The sequence below is a fragment of the Perca fluviatilis genome, chromosome 11, assembly GCF_010015445.1.
Source record: "Perca fluviatilis chromosome 11, GENO_Pfluv_1.0, whole genome shotgun sequence".
Lineage (NCBI taxonomy): Eukaryota > Metazoa > Chordata > Actinopteri > Perciformes > Percidae > Perca > Perca fluviatilis.
In genome coordinates, this window is record NC_053122.1 from 4,240,475 (window position 1) to 4,257,974 (window position 17,500).

A 17,500-nucleotide genomic window follows, 5' to 3' on the forward strand; every position below is an offset into this window, starting at 1 on the left:
CCTGATTAGTCTCGCATCACAGACTCTCCCGGTGAACCCATTCAAGGCAGCAACAAGGCAGGAAGGGGGAGGAGCTGCTGTTTTATCATAATACATATAAATATATATATATATGTATACAGTACAGGCCAAAAGTTTGGACACACCTTCTCATTCAATGTGTTTCTTTATTTTCATGACTATTTACATTGTAGATTCTCACCGAAGGCATCAAAACTATGAATGAACACATATGGAATTATGTACTTAAGAAAAAAGTGTGAAATAACTGAAAACATGTCTTATATTTTAGATTCCTCAAAGTAGCCACCCTTTGCTTTTTTTGATAACTCTGCAAACCCTTGGTGTTCTCTCAATGAGCTTCATGAGGTAGTCACCTGAAATGGTTTTACCTTCACAGGTGTGCTTTGTCAGGGTTAATTAGTGGAATTATTTCCCTTATTAATAAAAAAGCAAAGGGTGGCTACTTTGAAGAATCTAAAATATAAGACATGTTTTCAGTTATTTCACACTTGTTTTTTAAGTACATAATTCCATATGTGTTCATTCATAGTTTTGATGCCTTCAGTGAGAATCTACAATGCAAATAGTCATGAAAATAAAAAGGAAACACATTGAATGAGAAAGTGTGTCCAAACTTTTGGCCTGTACTGTATATTATGGGACTTTTTTTGCAACGAAAATGCGGGGATTATGAAATCATGCAAGCCCCGCATATTTTGCGTGGAAATCGGCAATTTATGTGGCGAAAGCGCGGCATATTTGAAAAAATGCACATCAATATGCAGACTTTTGATTATGCGTTGAATTATGCGATCGCATAATCACGTTTTTCTGGAGGGACTGTTTTTCCAAATGTCCGTTTGTGCTTAGTAAATTGAACTGATAAGCGTTACACTGACCAGTTAGCACCCCAAGATATTTGATTTCACTGCCACCCTGTCGTTTTTCACCCTCGACCGTTAGGTGAGGGTCACCTGTGGATCACGCGTTCCACGTCTCATTTCGACTGAAACCTGCAGACTTTCTGCTGTAACTAACAAAAACATGCAGCATGTATCTCTGTTATAGCACAGAAATATAGAATAAAAGCTCATATAAGCAGAACCTTTGCATAGTCAGCCTGTAATACGTTTTTAAAATAAATATAAAGCCACTGCAATAATATCACAACATGCAATGACATTCAAAATGTACTCTGACAGACAGACAGGAAGTCATTTAAAAGGGTCTCTTCCTTAAACCACACAGTGTTTAATTTGTGTTAATTACCGAGCTGCAGAGGTCTGGATTTATTAGCTGGGCTAACCACATCCTGTCTCGGGCATCGTACTGAACGTCTCCCTCTCAGACGCTTTGTAGGAAAGCATTTTGTGTTATCGTCTTTTGAAAACGGGCGCGATATGTGTCATATATCTTCCACAACTGTTTATCTGCGGCTCACGCTGAACTGCTATCTGTTACATTAAATGTTCCCCTGTCTGACTGTGATTGATGCCAGTGACTCTCGTCTTCCTCACACACCCTCCGCGGTCTCGGCCGGATTTCCGTGTGTTTGTGGTCTGCGTCTCGCCGCTTGTTTACCGTTTGACTCGGCTTCTTCACTGAGGTTTTGTTATTCGTTCGCTCAGCAGCACATCTGAGCATCTGCAAAGCTAAATCTCTCTCTTTGTCTTCCAAGAGGAAGACAAAAAGTCTCACGTCAACATAAAGCTGTTAAAATCTAATCGAACTGCGCTCGCTTCGGGTCTTGTGACGCCTGCTTCAGAATCAATAACCATGGGGGGAAGGGAGGCGGGGGGGGGCTTTTCCATCTCGGCAGCAGCGTTAAAAACGCCAGTCGGGAGATTTATGTGACTGCTCGGGTTAGGAGAGGATGAGGTTAAAGACTAAGGCGAAAAGGATCCTGACAGACATTACAGAGGGAAACCAAGGGGAATATAAAACAACCTGAGAGGAATTAAAGGTCCCATGACATGGTGCTCTTTGGATGCATTTATATAGGCCTTAGTGGTCCCCTAATACTGTATCTGAAGTCTCTTTTATATAGACCTTAGTGGTCCCCTAATACTGTATCTGAAGTCTCTTTTATATAGACCTTAGTGGTCCCCTAATACTGTATCTGAAGTCTCTTTTATATAGACCTTAGTGGTCCCCTAATACTGTATCTGAAGTCTCTTTTATATAGACCTTAGTGGTCCCCTAATTACTGTATCTGAAGTATCTTTTATATAGATCTTAGTGGTCCCCTAATACTGTATCTGAAGTCTCTTTTATATAGACCTTAGTGGTCCCCTAATACTGTATCTGACGTATCTTTTATATAGACCTTAGTGGTCCCCCTAATACTGTATCTGAAGTATCTTTTATATAGACCTTAGTGGTCCCCTAATACTGTATCTGAAGTCTCTTTTATATAGACCTTAGTGGTCCCCTAATACTGTATCTGAAGTCTCTTTTATATAGATCTTAGTGGTCCCCCAATACTGTATCTGAAGTCTCTTTTATATAGGCCTTAGTGGTCCCCTAATACTGTATCTGACGTCTCTTTTATATAGACCTTAGTGGTCCCCTAATACTGTATCTGAAGTCTCTTTTATATAGACCTTAGTGGTCCCCTAATACTGTATGTGAAGTCTCTTTTATATGGACCTTATTGGTCCCCTAATACTGTATCTGAAGTCTCTTTTATATAGACCTTATTGGTCCCCTAATACTGTATCTGAAGTCTCTTTTATATAGACCTTAGTGGTCCCCTAATACTGTATCTGAAGTCTCTTTTATATGGACCTTAGTGGTCCCCTAATACTGTATCTGAAGTCTCTTTTATATAGACCTTATTGGTCCCCTAATACTGTATCTGAAGTCTCTTTCCCGAAATTCAGCCTTGGTGCAGAATTACAGCCACTAGAGCCAGTCCCACAATGAGCTTTCCTTAGGATGTGTCATTTCTGTGTCTGTAGCTATTGAGGAGGAGAGAGGGGGGGCAAGGTGGAGGGTGGGGGTGTGGCCTTGACCAACTGCCACTTTGCTCGTTTGAAAGCCATGATGTCTCTCTCTCTCTCTCATGGGTGGGCCAAATTCTCTGGGCGGGCAAAGCAGAGAAAGGGGAGGTAACCTTGCTCCTTATGACCTCATAAGGAGAAGATTCCTGATTGGCCCATCTGAGCTTTCATTTTCTCAAAGGCAGAGCAGGATACCCAGGGCTCGGTTTACACCTATCACCATTCCTAGCCACTGGGGGACCATAGGCAGGCTGGGGGAACTCATATTAATGTTAAAAAAACATGACATGACAAAACAAGTGACACAAAACATCCGCAAAATGGTAGCTCTGTTTTCGACTGTCAGGTCAGCGTTTAAACAAAACGCATCCGTTTTTATAGTCAAGCTTTCTGAATGCATTGTTCCCGTCGTGAAGCTGAATGACTCTTTGTGTTTTCAGGGCAGCTCGGGGACAGAGCGAGGTTGTGACAGATTTCCGGGGTGGGGTGGGGGGTTGTTTTTGCGTGCTCGTGGCATCCTGACAGCGGCGTCCACAAGGCTCATAAAAAGTCCCAACATGCAGAGAGGCTGTAAACAGTCTGCGAGAAAGGCCCCGAGGACGAACAAAAGCCCCTCTCAGTCTCTGTTTTGGCGCTGTGTACAGACTCTCTGAAGAGCTTTTCCACAGCCGACAAATCAGCACTTCACCACAAAAACAAGTCAGATTTACTGCATGGAACGCACACTGACAGACCAGAGCCCAACTTAAACCCTTCAGGGAAGTCAAAGTCATAATTAACAAGGGAATCTAACATGTTTTAATCCAGAAGATTTGTGTTCTATCAAACCCCTTTTTTATTTTATTTATTGTAATTTCCTCTTCATATATTCACTTTTAGGGCCCTATCTTGCGCTCAGCGCAATTGCCTTTGTACACCGACGCATGTATCATCCCTATTTTGCACCCGACTCACAGCGGACTTTTCCCTCCACAGACGCACGTCGGTTAATTAGGGAATGTATTTGCACTCCTGGGGGCGGTTCAGCGAAAAGAGGAGGTGTGTTCAGGCGCAAACGTTCCCTGGTGCTATTTTGCAGTTTCAGAAAACAATTCCGCCACAGACCAGGAAAAACCTAGTCTAAAGTCAGTGGCGCTAGTCAGTAGCGCGTTATTCAGATGGTATTTTAGGGGCGCACGCTTGGCCATAATGTAGCGTGTGCACAACACGCATACACTTCTCTCATCTACACGGACACAGCAGTTCCCATTTTTGCAAACCATACATAATTACAAAGAAAAATATTACTGAAAATGCGCTTCATGTGTTTGGATAGATCAGGAGGCACTCTACAGTACAGTCCTCAAAAAGTCCCAGCATTCTTTGTGGCTTGTTGTGTTTTACACAACAAGCCACAAAGCTTGTTGTTTTACACAACAAGCTTGTTGTGTTTTACACAACAAGCAACCATGAATCATGGATGTGTTGATGACATAAATGGGAGGAAATATTAGAGGACTTAAGGAGACGTGATGTTGAACTACGGTGGGATCTGGTCCGGGAGTGGCAATGCGCGATGTGCTCCTGGTGGAGCGGGTGAACGGAGATGGAGTGGGGGGGGGAAGAGGAAGGGGCACAACAGGTACAGGTGATGCGTTTGGAGGCCCACGCTCCATGGCTGCAGCAATCCTCTCCAGACTTGAGGAGATGCGCCCGAGAGGCCGCAGCAACATCGCCACCCGGCCAAGACGGGTATTTATTACTTTACCGCATCTCAGACAGCTCCCGCTGGCGTGCGCCAAGCAAATCCGCTGTTATGATAGCAATCCGCCATGGAACAAGCACGCCTGCTCTTAAAGGGAATGTGAGACGACACTCTGATTGGTTTATTGCACGTTACGCCCAAACCACACCTAGCTACTTCAGACCAACCCATTTTAGATTTGCGTCGGGCGCAAGAGTCATTTATCCCGCCGGTATCATAGCCGGTACCGAGATCCACCCACAAGGTCTTTTCAGGTCGTTAAAATAAGGCCCTTAGACTGTTTTTACCCTGAAAAATGGCCACATAAGTCGTTTTGTTCAAGCAGCAATTATAACCTATATTTATATTTGTAGTGGCCCTCTAGTGGCCATAGTGTTTCCACCTCTCATTCCCCCTGCTCTGGTGTTTCCCCCTCTCATTCCCCCTGCTCTGGTGTTTCCGAGCCCCTAAACCGGAGACATTAGGAAACCCTTCTGACCCGTTCTGGTTGGTAATCTGCGGGGTTGTGTTGCCGTCTCAACGGCCGCCAAACGGAGACCTTTGGCAACACAGACACAGACGCCAACGTTTCTCCTCCTGATTGGGTCTTATTGGTCACAATGTCTCGTTCTCTGAGACTTACAGCTACTCACATTACCATGGCAACTACCAGCAGTGGGCGGAGTCTCCACGCTGCCTCCTGTTTATGCCCAGTATACCAGAATGATGATGGTTTGGGTTAGTTTAAACACAGATTAGTTCTTCTACTGGAGCTAAAAAACACTTGGTGCACGGAGATCACTTTTGGCTCAAAACTTAAAGCTTAAAAACCAAAACGTAGCCATTTAAATGTAGCCGGAAAAAGCCACAGTGGAACTAAAACAACACACAGACTTTCAGCCTATCAGTGAGTTGCACTCGCTGCAGACTTAGTTCACCGCCTGTCAACCGATTGAGACAAATTACACTGTATGAAGTTGTGGGGATGCAATTATGCAAATGTGTAGGTGGTGTGCGGGGGTGGAGGGAGTCAAAGCTTATTCTCGGCCGACAGCGAGGTGAGGAAGAGGACGAAGCAGGTTTCACACTAGTGAGCAGCTGTTTCAGGAAATAACTGATGAAACTATATATATTTGTGTTTTTTAAAGATTTACGTCTTCAGTAGGAACCAACGCACTCGGAGCTGAGGGACACAGACTGACAAACATGTTGTTGGTAACGGTTATTGTCAAAGTTGATTAATCTGTAGATTATTTTCTGGATGAATGGATTAGTTGTTTGGTCTCTAAAATGTCAGAAAATGGTGAAAAATGTGGCTCATTGTTTCCCAACACCCAAAAAGAAGTCCTCAACTGCCTTGTTTTGTCCACAACTCAAAGATATTCAGTTAACTGTCACAGAGGAGAGACGAAACTAGAAAAAGTATTCACACTTAAGCAAACTACCTTGGTTATAGCGCCACCTGGGGGTCCATGTGTGTAATTTTTGGTATGTGAGGTGCATAACGCAATTAATTCACGTAAGTAATTCACGTAAATGTAAGAGGTGAATCCAAGACATTTCGTTTTGTATTTCTTAAAAATCAGATGAGGTCTTCATGAGACATGAATTGGCCGATCTTCGCCAGATTGGACGCAGAGCATCAGTGTGGCACGTCAAACAAGAATATAAAGTTCTGTGTTGATAGTGTTTAATTTGGTCATCGTATGCAAAAGTTCATGTTTTGGTCGCTGGCTACAAAATGTGTTTGTTCCTAATTCATGCATTTTTCAACTGAGCAAAATTCTTTTAATAGGTTCTTGTCAGGTCTATCTGAAGACGCTACATGAAAAGTTTCAGGCAGAACGGTGAAAAAGGAGTTTAAAAAAATTAGGCTTTGCACATTTCTTGATTTTGCGGAAGGAATATTCGCAAAAATTGTGCATCAGTGTGAGTGGGATTATATAATTTGTCTTAATTTTTTTCATTAAAAAAAATGACTCAAATCGATGAATTGATTATCAAAATAGTTGGCGATTATTTTTTGGGCATTTTTAGGCCTTTATTTTGGCAGGACAGCTGAAGAAATGAAAGGGGAGAGAGAGGGTGAATGACATGCAGCAAAGACGAGTAAACCTCTATATACGGGCGCCCGCTCTACCAACTGAGCTATCTGGGCGCCCAGCTGGCGATTAATTTAGTAGTTGACAACTAATGGATTCATCTTTGCAGCTCTGGCGGTTCTGGCTGACATGAGATGTTTTTAAAACAACCGCCTGTAATCAGATAAGAGGTTTCATCTCTGTGCCAGAGGAAATGACGCCCTCGTCTGTTTTATATTGTTTTCTCAATAAGGGCACACACAGCGGTTATCCTGAAGCACATCAGAACACACACACACACACACACACACACACACACACACACACACACACACACATTAAACTACAGCAACTCGCTGTTAGTCACTTGCAGTCCTGTTTGATTGCTTTGCATCTGTAGGATGTTGAGAGTAGCTGGTGGATTTTTTTGGGCCTGCGGATACACTTTAACTTCCTGTCATCGTTGAGCCTTTGACCTTTAACTTTGACAACAGAGAACAAAACGGACAGAAGGCTAAAAGCTGCCTCCAAACAACAGAGGAAATGAAAAGGCCTGCGGTTATTTCTCTCTGCCTTGGTCTCTTTTGTGTCTTTTGTTTGAGTGCTTCTGTGTCATCCTGTGGTGGTCTGAGAGGAGGCAGAGGGGTAGGAGACGAGGCTGGGGGATAGGAGACAGGGGGATAGGAGACAAGGCGGGTGGATAGGAGGCAGGGAGATAGGAGACGAGGCAGGGGTTAGGATGCAGGGGGATAGGAGACAAGGCTGGGGGATAGGAAGCAGGGGGATAGGAGACGAGGCTGGGGGATAGGAGACGAGGCTGGGGGGTAGGAGACAGGGGGTTAGGAGATGAGGCTGCGGGATAGGAGACAAGGCTGGGGGATAGGAGGCAGGGGGATAGGAGATGAGGCAGGATGTTAGGAGACGAGGCACTGGTTAGGATGCAGGGGGATAGGAGACGAGGCTGGGGGATAGGAGACGAGGCAGGGGGTTAGGATGCAGGGGGAAAGGAGACGACACAGGGGGATTGGAGATGAGGCAGGGGGATAGGAGACGGGGATAGGAGATAGGGGGATAGGAGGCAGGGGTCAAATGGGTCAAACAAACACAGGACTTTCACCCAGGAGACCCGGTGAAAATAATTTTTTTTAAGGATGACCGATACAAAACAACACATTAGAAATTTTCGGACTGGGCGTCCTACAAAAAAACAAACCGTTAATAGTTGTTACTGTGGACTCGTAACAATTTTAATATTGTGGCATTTTTAGGCCTACTTTTGACAGGATAGCTGAAGACATGAAAGGGGAGAGAGAGGGAAATGACATGCAGCAAAGGGGCCGCAGGTCTGAGTCGAGGAGTAAACCTCTATATACGGGTGCCCGCTCTACCAACTGAGCTATCTGGGCGCCCATAACAACTTTTTTTAAACAATATATTTAAAATTATACTTATAATTCTCGGTGTGGACGGCCTTTAACAAACATTCTCCTCAGAAGGTTACTACCGAGCCAGAAACGGAGCTTAAAAATCTTCATTTGAAGCCAAATCCTGCCTGCAGGTCCTTTGCGTTATGTACACATAATGGGAGAAGCAGGAGAAGCAGAACGCCGCCTGCAAATAAAATAGGGCAAGAGTTATAGTTTGAAGTGCTTCACATCTGCAAATAGCTTTTCCATCAACGCTAACAACCGTAATATTGAGAGAGAGAGAGTGAATCAGCGAAGAACATCAACAGCGTTTTGCAGCTTTAAGGACGTCTCTCTTTATTTTACAGTACTTTCTATAAGTGCACCATTTTCATATACAGCTTTTAAAGGAAACGGCTTTTAGAATACGTCGTAAATCAAACTTGAGTGACTAGAAGAGCCGTTTTTATAAATGACAGATCTGCTGATACGTTGAGTCTGTAAGCAAATCCACGGAGACAGCAACAATATTGTCATTTCTGGGATAAAGGAAACATTGTTTAGGATCTCTATTAATAACTGCTGATGCAGTCATCAGGCTCATGAATTAAACGGTGTCATTGGCGAAGCTTTTCTTAAAGAAGGGTTTTAGAAACACAATCAAAGCTGCATCAGACAGATGGGACAGGAAGCTGCAGAGAGCTCCGCTCTGTGAGCTGTGAAATGAATATAGTGCTTTGAGTTTTATTTCATAAAGTCGGTCCGGAGGGCTCGTTCAGGCGGCCTGATAATACTAGACCGCATCGGTGGAGCGGGGAGGTAGCTTCCTACGGACTTATGCCCCGAAATGTTTACTCAAAAGCCACAAATCTTGTCCTCAGTCTCTCTGACTGATACATTTAGCAGTAATCTGGCTTGGACCCAAGTGCAGAAATGCGAGGAGGGAGCAGCAGTTAAGAGATAAAAATAATTGAATGATAACACAAAGAGAACTTACAAAAACAAGCAAGCTGGTAATGTCCAAATAAAATAAAAACCAAGGAACACGGAAGGAACGGGGAAAAACCAAAGAACACAAAAATACAGCTTACACCGGAAGGAACTCGCACACGAGACTCTTGACGGACGATGATAAACCAACCACAGACACAGAGAGCACACAGACTTATAGCCGGGACACACCAGCCAGACGACCGTCACCAGAAAAGCCAGTCGAGATGATCAGTCGGGTCCCCGAGGTCCAAAAAACTGTCTCGGGACACACTGAGGCGACACCGACTTGAGAAACATAATACGTCTTCATAGCAGCAGGCGGCTCTACTCTGTATTGTTGCCCCAGAAATGAAAACCGGCAGCTGATTGGATGAACGCGTCACATGGGTTTGTTTTCTCCGGAAATTCAAAGCCAGACTGTCATGGCGGCTCGTTGAGAATACGATCTCATATTGTACTAAAATAGTTCACCGAAACATGTTTCTGAAAACATTTTAAGCGAGAAATAGGCCGTGCAGTTGCTGAATCTGTCTTCATTTCAGCTCAACAAAGGTCAGTTTAAGAGATTTTCGTCAGATTTTGAGAGACTCTAGTCACACTCATTCCGCTTGCCGTTTCCGGGTGAGTCCCGACTGCCCTGTCTCCGGTCGGCCAAAATGAAGGCCGACAGCCCCCCGGACTGACGACGGCACGGGACACACCGAACAGATTCGAGTCACTGACCTCGCCAGGCTGTCCAACGGCCGATTATAGGCCGTGTGTGTCCCGGCCTTAAATAAACGAGGGTGAAACAAGGGACAGGTGACACAAGGACTGGGGAACAGGCAAAACACATCAGGGCGGGGCAGACCATCTCAAAGGCGGGAAACCCAAAAGACAGGGAGTAGAACGAGACATAACATGGGAGAAACAGGGAGACTACAAAATAAAAGAAGCAACGCATGAAACAAACACAAGGAAAATCACAGAAGACCGAAAACATGAGAAGTGAAACAAGGAACCAGAACAAATACACACAATAAAAAACATTTGTAATATATGAGATTGGTCACCTTTGGAACTTCATTACTCTCACTACGTCTAGGATAATACCACAGCTTGGTTTTACTGGAACATCAGTTCCCAGACTCGCTTCAGCCCGCTGGCCACAGATAGACCACACCCCACCCCAGTCAGGTGGCCAATGGAAACCCACAATTCAATTACGACGTAACCGATATCCTATGAAATTACGTTGACGGTGGTCGGTCTCATGACAGTTAAGTTTAGCGGTCTTTAAAGTTAAGTTTAGCGGTCTTTACAGTTAAGTTTAGCCGACAAAAGGTGAGCGTCATGACGGAAGTTTTACGACTCTGTCCGTCAAGCTCAATGGTGTTTTAAGCCCCCACCGTCGACTTCAAGGCAGCGCTGCGACCGTTGACTTAAAGTCACCTAACCCTAACCCTCACCCCAAACCTAACCCTTGCCTAACCCTAGTGTCTGATGAAATGACCATGATAAGGCGCTATGGTAGAGTGTGTGCAATGGTGGTAGTGCAAAAGTGAACAGTGCAGAGATTAAACAGTGCAATAGCTTATTATTAAATATTAACTATGACAATGAAAAGACAAGAATGTAAACATAATAGAATTGCTTGACAAACAAGAAAAGAAATAATATTATTTAAGAACAATATACAGTATAACAGGGAATAAGTTATAAGATGTTATGACCACAGTCCAGATTGTGTAGACAGTCAGGTCAGGAGTACAGCAGACAGAGATATAATGGTAGGGGCTGAGAGAGACAGGCTCATGCTGAAAAATCAATTTCTCCCCTCCCCCCTTTGTATGGTATTGAAGAGCTGGATGGCCCTGGGGACGAAGGACCTCCTTAACCTGTCTGTTGAGCATGACAGTGACAGAAGTCTGCCACTGAACATGCTCCTCTGTTTAAAGAACGTGCTGTGTAGAGGGTGGCGTTCATTGTCCATGATCGCCAGCATCCTACTCATGGTCCGTTTCTCTGCAGTTGCTGTGAGCGACTCCAGCTCAATGCCGACAACAGAGCCAGCTTTCCTTACCAGCCTGTTCAGTCGCCCAGCGTCTCTCTCTCTTCTTAATGCTGCCTCCCCAGCACACCACAGCATAAAACAGGACACTGGCAATGACTGACTGGTAAAACATCCAGAGGAGCTTACTGCAGACATTGAATGACCGCAGCCTCCTCATGAAGTCAAGCCCACTCTGCCCTTTCCGATACAGCGCATCCATGTAACTTTCCAAATAACAGTACAGATTTTTAGGCATTCTGTTATCTTAAAAGAAACTTGGAAAAAAAGTGCATATAGCTGCTGTGAATGGAAACCAAATCTCCCTGTTATCCCCCTAGGTTTGGGCTGAGCCTTGAATGTTGACACCGCCTTGCTCCGCCCCTGTCAGACAGTATGAACCCTGACGGACCTTTTCAAGTGTTCCAGGACATTTTGGGGACTTTTTCAAAGATTTCTCCTCTAGAGCTTAAAGATCCTATGGCATGAAAATGTCACTTTATGAGGTTGTTTAACATTAATATACGTTCCCCCAGCCTGCCTATGGTCCCCCAGTGGCTAGAAATGGTGATAGGTGTAAACCGAGCCCTGGGTATCCTGCTCTGCCTTTGAGAAAATGAAAGCTCAGATGGACCAATCAGGAATCTTCTCCTTAAGAGGTCATAAGGAGCAAGGTTAACTCCCCTTTCTCTGCTTTGCCCGCCCAGAGAATTTGGCCCACCCATGAGAGAGAGACATCATGGCTTTCAAACGAGCAAAGTGGCAGTTGGTCAAGACCACACCCCCACCCTCCAGCTTGCCCCCCCCCTCTCTCCTCCTCAATAGCTACAGACACAGAAATGGCACATCCTAAGGAAAGCTCATTGTGGGACTGGCTCTAGTGGCTGTAATTCTGCACCAAGGCTGAATTTCGGGAAAGAGACTTCAGATACAGTATTAGGGGACCACTAAGGTCTATATAAAAGAGACTTCAGATACAGTATTAGGGGACCACTAAGGTCTATATAAAAGAGACTTCAGATACAGTATTAGGGAACCACTAAGGTCTATATAAATGAGACTTCAGATACAGTATTAGGGGACCACTTAGGCCTATATAAAAGGGACTTCAGATAAAGTATTAGGGAACCACTAAGGCCTATATAAAAGCATCCAAAGAGCACCATGTCATGGGACCTTTAACTTCCATGTTCACCAGGAAGCGTGGAAACCCTGTGACAATATGAACGCCCCAACGTTCGGCTCCGTCGTAGCAGATATGAGGCTTGTCTTGTTAGTAGCGAACCGAAGAAGTGCCAACAGGCCCGAGTGACCAGGCTCGTCTCAGAGAACCTTCCCTGGGGGTCAGTTACTTCCTGCTCTGCCTCTCTCTCTCCGCGTCAGGCTGCAGAATGAACCTGGAAGCGGTCTTTGTGTCCCTCTGATCTGCTCGGCATGAATAAAACATCAAAGTCGTTATCTTCGCGCTGCACTCTCGGCTTCGCAGGTGAAGATTAGTCTGCCGCGACAGCTGATGGAGGCAAACGAGCCGAGTGTCCGCCGGGCGGCTCGCAGTCAGACGCTCGCTCTGCCCTCGAGGTAAAAATATACACCAAATTGGACAAATTAGTCCCAGTTACAGAGGAGGAGGAAGGCAGGGCGGTAATTAGACAGCCGGTCGTTCTGCAGCATCTGCTCTTCTGCTTTTTACTGCTGCTGTTTGTGTCTGCTTTCTTACATAAAACAATTCTTGAACAGCAGTAAGGACCGAGACTGGAAAAACATTCATTTACACTTCAAAGGCTTGTTGCACAATGTTAAAGATCCACCTGCGACTTCATTTAAAGTGGACATTTTATGCTTTTCTGTATTTTCTATCATATCTACAATGTTATAATGTCGGATTTTCAAGGTAAATGTGGCCTCAACTTAAACTTCAGCTCAAATGTTCAGATTTCCAACTGTTCTGAACGCTCCGGTTTCAACAGTTTTTTCTACTCTCGGCTAAGTGTTTCGCAACTCTAAGCCGGCCTTCTGTGATTGGTCATCTGCTCCAGGTAGGCAGGACTGGACTGTTTTTTTTTTTTTAAACCACTGCAGTGTTAACATTGTCGCATGTAGCTACATGCTAACGTCAGTAAAAGATGTCATCTTAGCTGCCAGTGTTGTTAAATTTCACTTCATGAGGTTTTTTAACATTAATATGAGTTCCCCCAGCCTGCCTATGGTCCCCCAGTGGCTAGAAATGGTGATAGGTGTAAACCGAGCCCTGGGTATCCTGCTCTGCCTTTGAGAAAATGAAAGCTCAGATGGGCCACCTTGCCCCCCCTCTCTCCTCCTTTATAGCTAAAGACACAGAAATGGCACATCCTAAGAAAAGATCATTGTGGGACTGGCTCTAGTGGCTGTAATTCTGCACCAAGGCTGAATTTCGAGGAAAAAGACTTCAGATACAGTATTAGGGGACTACTAAGGCCTATATAAAAGCATCCAAAGAGCACCATGTCATGGGACCTTTAAATTCTAGTATTTTCTTTTCACATTACTCCTGAAACATTTTCTGTTAACAATATTTAGTTTAAAAGCCTTTATCTGCAATTTTTGATTGTAGAAAATGGCTGCTATATTCTATTTGTGTCTACTGCCAACTATAGTAACTGCATACAAACGGCAGTGAAAGATGTCATCTTGGCGGCCAATGATGTTGAATTCTCCCCAATTTTGGGTCGCATTACTTCTGAAACATGTCCGATTGGGTAGTATTTGGTTCAGAAGCCTTTATCTGCGATTTGACGGTAGAAAGTGCCGCTTCTTTCCATTACAATCTAACGTTAACTTTGTGCTAACTACTAAGTAGCCGCATGACGCCGGATAACTGTAATCTTGGCGGCTAATGTTGGTCATTTCTCCCCAATTTCGGGGTTACGTTACTTCTGGGACATGTCCGGTTGTGTAGTATTTGGTTTAGAAGCCTTTTATTGGTGATTTTTCACAAAACTAAGTCCTGTTATATACTCCGTTGCAGTAGCTCCAGCTGATACTAGTGAAACAGAACTGGAGCAGAGATTCCAGGGAACACGCTGGCCAATCAGAGCAGACTGGGCTTTGTCGGGAGGGAGGGATTAAAGAGACAGGCGCTTGTAGAGAGCAGCCATGGGCAGTATTAGAAAAATAGTGTTTTTGAACATTAAAGCATGTAAACATGTTCTAGTACAAAGACAAAATACAAGAATGAACCTGAAAATGCTCTATAATAGGTCCCCTTTAATAGGATGCTAAAGATAACTTATTATTATTTTGACGTTTTGTTTGTTGTTGTTGAGGCATTTTTCAGTGTTTTTATTATATTTTCAAGATCTCTTTTTCTGACATTTTTGTCACTTTTTTCAACGTTTTCATCGAATATATTCCTCCGTTTTTTACGTTTCTTTCCAATGCGTGCTGAAGATACTCAAAGGCCTTAGGTTGCCTCTAAACTGCAGTCTTCTCTTCATAAAAAGTCTGCTTGAGTAACTGTACTGAAGGCTGTGATGAATGAAAAAGTAAATATAAAATAGCAAAGATTTTCACGCCGAAGGACGTCATCGCCCTGCGTTATCTGTAGCAACGAGTTAGAAGAGGGATGAGGAGGCGTTGAGGGATTCATGTTTTATTCACGTTGCCGTGAACAAAGAAAAGCTCTTCACACAGGAACTGGTCCAGCTGCTGCGGTCATTCTGGAGGTTTGAAACAGATCCAGGAACAAACGGACGCTCGCAGCGTGTGGTCTTTATTAGTCCGAAGACACCTCACATACGTCACCACTTTTCACTCACATCTGTGTGTTTGTATCCATGAAAAACATTGGACTTTCTTTTTCTTTTCTTTTTTCTTTTTGGACTTTAAGCGTGTATAGAGCCAACATATTGTTACATGTAAATCAGTAAACTATGTGTTTATTTCAACCAAAACTAGAGTTGTGATGGTTGGAAAAGTAGAAAGACGACCCAAAACTTCTTTTCATAGTTTTATTTTGTTTCTGTTGACTTTGAATGAAGTGTATTTTACGATGCTAAAATCACTGATTATTTACATGGAGTCTGGTGGGTTTAGCGATCGTAATTTTGCGGATGTTTTAATGTTTAAAAAAAGGATATTACTCTTTAACAGAAAGGTCGACCTCCTTAGAAATCCTTTCTATAATGTTGTCAGACACAGGGAAATAGGGCCGTTACAGAGTCAACGCGAAAGCAAGCAACGCGAACAAGCAACGCGAACAAGCAACGCGAACAAGCAACGCGAACAAGCAACGCGAGCGACGCCGCCCTTTTCATAGTCTAAACAGTGGATGCAAGTAGACGCAAGCGTCACGGGTGATGCGTGAAATGCAATACAACGCCACGCAACAGGGGTAGCAGAGTGCTCCACGGTGTTCGGTCGGCAGAGCCAGACCCTCCCGGAGAGAGGCTCTCGTCAGGGAGCAGCTGGCTGGCTGGCTGACTTCTTTTATCAGATGCTGGCGTGTTTCCCCACCAGTACAGTGTGCTACGATTGGGTAGCACTGACCAATACATGAATAAAAGGTCGCATAAACATGGTTTAGCAGGTTTTTAAAAATATATAAATACATTTGGGTCTCTCTCTCTCTCTCCTGCTGTACGCTTATTTCAGCCTCTTGAGGAGGGCACACAGCATAGACACACACACACAACGTTGATACATACCGAAAAATGTGACTCAGTAGTCCTCTGTTTGATGAATTTGCTCAGCTAAGTTGATTCAATATTTTTGGATAATGTACAATATAGTATCCTATATTTAAATATAGGGCACTACTACAATACATGCAGTGTCGCCCCACCGACAACGATAGTATTTTTTAGCGCATCGTCGCCGTATCAAAAACTGGGACGACATTTGGCCACGCGATCGATGCATAATGGCGGCGCGGCGAAGCGATGCGTAGTCTTGCGGACGCGTATGCGCACCGATGCGTTGACTCTGTAACGACCCATAGGGTCCAGGTGTGGAAAAAACGGCAGATACCCTCTAAGTGTGTGTTTTATTCCGACATGAACCTCTTCCAACTAAAATATGTAACAGAAACACTTAGTTTAGTGAGTTTTCCTTCTCATTCATAAAAGCTGAAGAGAGGCACGTGGGTAGCTCACCTGGTTGAGCGTGCGCCCCGTGTACAAAGGCTCAGTCCTTGTTGCAGCGGCCACAGCTTCGATTCCGACATGCGGCCCTTTGCTGCATGTCATTCCTCTCTCTCTCTCCCCTTTCATATCTTCAGCTGTCCTGTGTTATAAAAGGCTTAAAATGCCCAAAAAACATAACTCTCTGAGAAATTCAGATCTTTTTGCAACACATATTTTGATTTAAGAAGATGCACTACATGTATGTGTGTGTAAACAAGTGGTAATAAAAAGGCAGAGTGCTTGCGCACACAGCAGGGTGCTCAACGCACCCCCCCGTTTGTGTGTGTGTGTGTGTGCTTGTGTGCATCTGTCTGCCTTTTCTGTGTCTTGTTAACATTTTTTGATGCTTTTTCCGACATTTAAAACTCATATTTGTGTTATTCAGTCAGTTCAGAAATCCTCCTAACTACACAGAAGTGGAACGTTTGTGTCTTTGAGCGTGATGGGGGGGATTTGATGTCCCATCATGCATCACTGATGGCGGTATTTGACATGAATGTCACGCCGCCTTCCTCTCCTGTTTCATGTCTCTGCAGAGGAGAAATTCTCCGCTTTTAGAAACCCAAATCAATACACCACAGCAGTCCTTGAGAAGGTTTCACATCTCTATGAAATGAAAAACCTCACTGGAGATGCGTGTGTCTGTGTCTCTGTGTCTGTGTGTGTGTGTGTGTGTGTGTTTGTCTGTGTGTGTGTGTGTGTGTGTGTCTGTGTTGAAAGCTGATATCAAACAGCCAGGTTTTCTTTAAAGTGATCTGTTGTGTGGAGCAGAAAGGAGGTGAATGATATGAATGTTTAATAAGACGCTAGGTATCCTCATACAACAGTTCATATAATAATATATTACAAAAAGTTGCACAATTGTTTATGCGTTATCTTACGAATGAGCAGCAACACAAGTGGTTCAACGCATTCTCATGGACGGGTTCATACGATATCGTACGTAAATGTATACAAACCGATACATATGATATATGTAAATCGGCTGGTCATGTGACACCGGCTACAGAAGCTCCATGAGAATCAGCGGCACTTGGTAGTTTGAGTTTACCCGATAAAAGGTGACTGTGAGCCGGGTACAGGGCTCCGCGAGCTGCCGGTTGT

General features: G+C 44.1%; 1 protein-coding gene across 1 annotated transcript in view; it reads left to right on the plus strand.

Annotated features, from left to right (window-relative positions):
- Window positions 1–17,500, plus strand: part of tmeff1a (transmembrane protein with EGF-like and two follistatin-like domains 1a) — a 111,458-nt gene that overhangs the window by 28,351 nt on the left and 65,607 nt on the right. Inside the window, exon 2 of the mRNA XM_039816105.1 lies at window positions 12,724–12,815. Coding sequence (XP_039672039.1) covers window positions 12,724–12,815 — 92 coding nt within the window. The remainder of the gene's footprint in view (window positions 1–12,723; window positions 12,816–17,500) is intronic.